At 48.1% G+C, this 7,107-nt stretch overlaps 1 protein-coding gene across 1 annotated transcript; it reads right to left on the bottom strand.

Moving 5' to 3' along the window:
• Window positions 1-4,892: 4,892 nt before the first annotated feature.
• LOC146681855 (uncharacterized) lies at window positions 4,893-6,849 on the bottom strand. The gene is made up of 3 exons (XM_085448799.1): window positions 6,840-6,849; window positions 6,073-6,564; window positions 4,893-5,404 (listed from the first exon to the last, which is right to left on the bottom strand). Exons 1-3 carry the CDS (start codon window positions 6,847-6,849, stop codon window positions 4,893-4,895), a joined length of 1,014 nt encoding a protein of 337 aa, XP_085304925.1.
• Between the last annotated feature and the right edge of the window lie 258 nt (window positions 6,850-7,107).

The raw sequence follows: 7,107 nt of genomic DNA, 5'->3' as shown, positions 1-7,107 counted from the left end.
GAAACTCTAGCTTTCCAGAGTGGAGGTGGTAGTTGGTTTCTGGAGCTGTTAGAGTTCTCGACCCATACCCAATGACAACCAGTTGGCCCTGCTGTCTCTGGTACAGGACTGCACCAAGCCCTTCTTGAGAGGCATCGCAGTGCAGCACAAATGGCCTTTCGAAGTCAGGGTATGCTAGGAGTGTTGGACTCAGCAGGTGTTCTATAAGTTGGCATAGCACTGCCTGGTGTTGTTCCGTCCATGTGATTGGCTGGCTTGAGTGGAGTTGGTCTGATTTTTTCCACTGTCCTTTGTGCCTTATTACCGTTGATCTTCTGTCAGTAATCACTTGAATCTTTCTGGTCGATAGCAGCTGGTATAGTGGCTTGGCAGTGCGTGAGAAGTTTGGAATGTAGGGGCGGTAGTATGACAGGAAACCTAGCATTTTCCTTAGGTCTCCCACAGTCTGAGGTTTGCGGTTTTTTAGTGCTTGCACTGGTGCCAATTCAGCAGGGTCCATGCAGTAGCCATCTTTGGATACAATCTTTCCCAAGAATTTCACCTTGTCCTTGAACACTTCACACTTTTTGGGGGTTAGCTTCACCCCGTGCTCTTGATAGCGGCGCAGGACCTCCCTCAGATCACGCAGGTGGTCCTCAAATGATCTGCTGTGGACCAAATTGTCATCCAGATATGGCTGAGATATTTCATCCCTCAAGCCTGCAAGGCACTCTTCCATACTGCGCTCGAACTCTGCTGGAGCCGAGGACAAACCAAAGGGAATCCTTACCCACTCATATAAGCCCCAAGATGTGATAAAGGCTGTGAGGGGTCTGCTACTCTCCTCCAGGAAACCCTGGTGGTACGCCTTGCCCTGGTCCAACACTGAGAACCATGCACTCCCAGTCAGGCTGTTTAACATGTTTTGAACACGAGGGATGGGGTGACCGTCAGGAATGGATTTCCGGTTTAACTCACGGTAATCCACGCAGAGACGCAGACTTCCATCCTTCTTGCGCACGCAGACGATGGGTGATGAGTAGGGGGATCGGGATTTCTGAATCCATCCTCTATTCAACAGGTCCTCCAAATACTCCTTCACCTCCTTGTGCAGTGGCTTGGGGACTGAGATGTATGTGCATCTTACTGGGGTTGTGTCATTTAATCTGATCTTTAACTTCAGGGAGGGGATGCATCCCACATCGCTCTCATCTTTTGAAAATGCAGCACACTCTTCACACAGGACTTTTCTCACCTGCTCCTGCTGATCTGGGGTCAGGTGATCAACTGACACAGGTGGGTCCCATAAATCTTGGCTGCAACTGCCCACCTCTTCATACTCCCCTTTGTGCTGTTCTGGGGCGCTGACGGTGCTCCCTGTGTTTTCACTAGCACACGTCAACTTGCCCATGTTTTCAGCACTTACTGGTCTTACGTCTACTGGGTAAATAGCCTTCACTTGCTATAGTTGTCCCAACACTACATGAGGGAGGAGGGTGATGTCCTGGCTGCCACCATTCGTGACTGGAATAACCACCCTGGACCGGGTTCCCCTCTGCAGGCCAATGACAGTTTCATTCAGGTTAACCCCCTCTGGTAGTTTTGAAATGTCCTCTGGTTTGAAAAGAACCTCCTGTGTCAGGGGGAGGGGACCTGTCCTCACACTGCACTTAACCTCCCTGCTTTGTCCAGCTGGAATCACTATCTTTTGTCTCCCGACTTTCACCACACCCTCCTCGTCATTTTTGTAGCAGCGCTGCACGATGTTAATTAGCACTTCCGCTTTCTTACAATCAATTGAGAAGGCTTCCTTTACCACCGCAGGTGTAACGTCTGGATGCTGCTCCATTCCATCCTTTACAAAATGTTCAATCACATTATAGCCAATGATAGGTGGCTCTGCTACTCCTGGTTCTTTTGAAACAAGCACAGGGACAACTAACTCTGGCTGTGGATCTCTAGTCGACCCCAGTCTAAATTTTAGCTCAACCCAACCTGCGAAGGGTATGGGTGTTTGGTTCGCTGCTTTGCCCACCAGAGCCTCATCCTCACCTAGGAGTTCACTTGTGCTTCTCAGTTGGATATGTGGAAAGCAGGACTTCCTCCAGTTCTCATTAATGATAGTCACCTGTGAACCTGTATCCCACAATGCTTGTGTTTCTACACCTTCAAAGAAACAATCCACCATACACTTCTTCCCGATCAGGGCTCTCAGCTTAGCCTGACAGCGTAGTGAGAGATGACTGGCATACGTGGCACCCACAGTCTCTTTAGCCTTGCCACTCTGCTCTAATTCTGCCTCCAGCTGTCTTATTCGATTCCAAAGCAGTTCATGCAACTTGTCGTCTGCTTCAGCATGGATGGGAATTAATGATTTGGGAGGGGCAATGGTCTGGATTCCCACTTGAGTGCCCTCCGATCTTTCTGTTGCCCCCTTCGCCCTCTACAGCCTCTGGAGGCTGGCCACAGTTGAAGCAGTGTTCACACCCATCATTGGTTCCCTGCTCCTGGCATGCCTTACATCCCCTCCTCCCACTGGTTCTTAGTGGGCGAGTGGGGCCATGAGGGGTGGTGATGCTCCTCCTTAATTCAGCCATCTCCTCTCTCAGCAGCCTGACCGCTTCATGCAGCTCTGACTCTCGGGAAGCAGCTACAACAGGTGTTCTGCGGTTCTTGGGTTTCACCACTTCAGCTGATTGCTCTTGAGTCCTAGTTTCGCCTACACCCAGACCCAATTGACTGGTTGGCCTTTCCGTCTGGAGTTCATTTACTTTTACAGATTTGCTGCCTGTAGTTTTCTTTTGCTTCAATTGCCTTTCTGATTCAACACTAGCTGCTTCATTCATCTTATCAATGAGGGTTTCATCTGATAAGGACTGATAAGGAATGGGAAGGAGAGCTACAGGCAGAAGATGGAGAACCAGCTTCAACAAAACAACGTTGGTGAAGTCTGGAGAGGCCTCAGAACCATCTCGGGCCACAAACAGCAGAACTCTCTGCCTGGGAGGGATGTGAGATGGGCAAATGAACTGAATCATTTCTTCAACAGATTTGACTCAGCCATGAGGCAGTCTGCAACATCGGCTGCAGACTCACCCACCCCCACTGCTGCTGTTCCACCTCAGACACTTCACACCTCCTCTATTCACCCTGCTCACTCCCCCCCACCCCCAACAACAGCATCCAATACACACTCAACACAAGGCTCCAGCCTGTCTCTCTCAACCACCCAGGTTAGGAGGGAACTGAGGAGGATTAATGGCAAGAAGGCAGCGGGTCCAGATGGCATCAGCTCGAGGGTCGTCAGGTCCTGCGCGGACCAACTGTGTGGGGTGATGGAGCACCTCTTCAACCTGAGCCTGAGGTTGGGAAGAGTCCCACAGCTCTGGAAAACCTCCTGTGTTGTACCAGTGCCAAAGACTTCACGCCCCAAGGACCTCAACAGCTACAGGCCGGTGGCTCTGACATCCCACCTGATGAAGACCCTGGAGCGGTTGGTCCTGGCTCAGCTTCGGCGCCTAATAAGCTCATCACTGGACCCACTTCAGTTTGCCTACCAGCCCGGCATTGGAGCGGATGATGCCGTCATTCACCTCCTACATCGTTCCCTCGCTCACCTGGAGACCGCTGGAAGCACTGTGAGAATCATGTTCTTTGATTTCTCCAGTGCCTTCAACACCATTCTTCCCTCGGTTCTAAAGGACAAGCTGGTGAACTCTGGAGTGGACCATCACCTCACTACCTGGATCCTGGACTACCTCACCGACCGACCACAGTATGTGAGGACTCAGGGCTGTGTGTCGGACAGGGTCGTCTGCAGTACGGGGGCCCCACAGGGAACGGTTCTGGCTCCGTTCCTCTTCACCATCTACACTGCAGACTTCTCCCACAATTCCACCCAGTGCTTCCTGCAGAAGTTCTCTGATGACTCTGCAATAGTCGGCCTCATCACTGATGGGGACGACAAGGAGTACAGAGGTCTGACCCAAGACTTTGTGGACTGGTGCCAGCTGAACTACCTCCAGATCAACGCCAGTAAAACCAAGGAACTGGTGGTAGACTTCCGCAGGCACAAGCATTCTCCACTGCAACCACTGAACATCCAAGGTATGGACATTGAGGCTGTGGACAGCTACAGGTACCTTGGTGTTCATCTGAACAATAGACTGGACTGGACTCATAACTCAGACGCCCTCTACAGGAAAGGGCAGAGCAGGCTGTACCTGCTGCGGAGACTCAGGTCATTTGGAGTGGAGGGCCCACTCCTGAAGACCTTCTATGACTCTGTTGTGGCTTCTGCTATCTTTTATGGCGTGGTCTGCTGGGGCGGCAGCATCTCTGCTGGGGACAGGAAGAGACTGAACAGGGTGATCCGAAGGGCCAGCTCTGTTCTAGGATGCCCTCTGGACCCAGTGGAGGTGGTGAGTGACAGGAGAACGGCGGCTAAGCTGTCATCCCTGATGGACAACATCTCCCACCCCATGCAGCAGACTGTGACAGCACTGAGCAGCTCCTTCAGTGGGAGACTGCGGCACCCACGGTGTGGGACGGAGAGATTTCGCAGGTCTTTCCTCCCCACTGCTGTCAGACTCCATAATAAAGACTTTAACTGATCAAGCACACACATCCATACATATGCAATAATACTAAGTGCAATAATCCTTTCTGTCATCGTTGTATTTTTACTCAGTTGTATATAGTATTTGTATTTGTATTCTATTTTTATCTTATTGTATATTTATTTTATTTTATTCTACTGTATATAGTATTTTATTTTATTCTATTCTGTACAGTTGTGTACTGTATTTATTCTTATTGTATTCTAATTTTTGCCTCATAACTTTTGCACTGTCCACTTCCTGCTGTGACAAAACAAATTTCCCACGTGTGGGACTAATAAAGGTTATCTTATCTTATCTTATCTTATCTGTCACCCGAGGGTCATCCAGATAGGGCTTGAGCTGAAACTTGATAGGGTCACTCAGTAGCCCAGTACTAACCGACCTCAAGAATTTCTTCTGGATGAGCTCAGGGCTGTATTGTTCATCGGACCCCGTGTCTTCCGATGCGAGCAGCAGCCTCTCTTTTAACTCAATTGCTCTGAAGAGGAAGTTTTGGGGAGACTCACGGCTGTCTTGTGTGACGTTCACTAGCCTGTGATACAAATCTGTGGTGCTATCTTCTTTAAAATGCCCCTTTAATATGGCCTTCAATTGGGGGAGGGTGAGGTCACGTTTTATCTCAAGCATGTCTCTAAGACTCAAACCTGGGCTGACAGACTTCACCACAGCCTCTATAACCTCCGCTTCACTGTGTCCTTTGTTCAGACCTCTGTCAATCTGATGCATCAGGTTGGTGTATGAGAGTCTGTCCTTTTGGCCCTTCTCCCCAATTTGACCACAGATCTTGAATTCCCTCCTTATTGAAGGAAATTGCCGTCCCGGGTTTCCTCCGTGGCGTGAGCGATAAGCAGAGTTTTGTCCTTTCCTTATAAGATTCCTAATTATTTAAAGTAACACTCAGGTATGCCGTTCAGCTGGGTTAGTTACGATATCGGGAGCAGTTAGGAGAACAAAGTGATACAGAAACTGTTCAGATTGCTTTCCCAGAATCAACTCAAAGGTTTATTTGATACACAGCAGTTTATATAGAGAAAAAAAGGTTCGTGTGTCAGCTTTCCCAGTTCAAACCGGTACAGACTAAATAAGGAAACGTCTTCCTGCCTTCTGAGCAAAGTATCCCTTGTGTAGTTTATCAGTTCAGCTATAATTTATGATCATCCCAGCAAAATACACTCCTAGACATAAAATACAGAGTTCTTTCATTAGTGAATTCTGAAACAAACCACCTAGCCTTTAACGAGCCTTTTCCAGGAGATAAAGAAAAAGGGAGGATGGGAGTAAGGAAGTGGTCTCATCTCTGTGGTGTTTTCGACCTTGGGGTACCAGCTTGTGAGTCCTACACATTAATTCTTGGGTCACAGAGAAAGAGAAAAACAACTAGTAGATGGACCTTATTGAGTAACAGTTTTCCTGTATAAAACAATATCCTGTAAATGCTTACCGTGGTATCAAAATATCATAACACTTATCGTCACTTCCGAAAGGCGGTTGGCTGCAACAGGAAACACATTTTGTGGGGTGGTTGGCTGACTTGGTGGTGTCCTCTCCACCCTTTCACTCAGCCTCCTAATTTCTTCCTGCAGTGCTTCGCTGTTTCTCTGGAGCTGTGCGTATCTCTCTGCTAAATCAACTTCTTCCCTTGTTTCCTGGGTTCCCTGTGGCGAGCTCGTTGTATTTGATCCACTTTCTGTGTTTCTGGAGCTCCCTATCGCTGGGTCGACACTTTCTAACATTTTCTTTAGATAGCAGAGTGCAACATCCTGCTCTTCATCATTAATAACCTTGTCCATAGATTCTGTAATTAATTTTATTAACACTCGTCTTGTTGTGACATTTCCACTAGGGATTTTAGCTTCAGCACATACCCCTTTGAGTTGGTCGAGTTGTAGGTTCCAGAGTGTCTGGGACACAGTCTCTGCCAGCTCCTCGAGGTCCATCGTGGTTGCTGTAGCCACGCCCCTTCCTTATTTTCATCACGCTGGACACGGCATTAATAATCCCAGCGGTGCCTCCAATATTTGTTGCACACTTGGACAAATGACACTTCCAGGCGTGCATGAGTTCAGAATCGTTCTCTTTACTTGGTCATTTGCAAATGCAAATACAAAACACAAGCACTTCAGTTCAGCGTAGCTGCACTCTGCAGGCTATCTGTGCAGTAGAACACACAGGACCCCTTTTACACATAACTACTGAACACGTGTTAACAAAGTACTCATTTACTCAGTATTTTCCTACCAATGTTCATATTACAATATTCTGCACACTCGTATGCTCCTCCAACTAGTATTGTTGCGCATGGAGACTACCCTCTCGATCCCCTTATTAATCATTTGCGATGTGACATCCCGTTTAACACCAGTTCAGGTACATCATGTAAATCACAAACTCCGACATTAGCGTTGTGTTCCATTAATGACAGTACCTTACTCTAATACATTTCTCATACGTCAACATCATTCTGTTTATCAACACATAACTTGTGCTCACCTGCAAATACAAAACA

This window comes from Copadichromis virginalis, linkage group LG23, assembly GCF_057382275.1.
Source record: "Copadichromis virginalis isolate Kocher_CV1m ecotype Utaka linkage group LG23, C_Virginalis_male_GT1.1, whole genome shotgun sequence".
Lineage (NCBI taxonomy): Eukaryota > Metazoa > Chordata > Actinopteri > Cichliformes > Cichlidae > Copadichromis > Copadichromis virginalis.
This window is presented reverse-complemented; position numbering and strand designations above follow the sequence as displayed.

Bases quoted from the DNA above. Each gene is read 5' to 3' on its own strand.
- LOC146681855 (XM_085448799.1), bottom strand. The intron at 5,405-6,072 runs CGATAAGTGTTA...GGCAATTTCCTT, and splicing joins CAACCGCCTTTCGGAAGTGA to CAATAAGGAGGGAATTCAAG.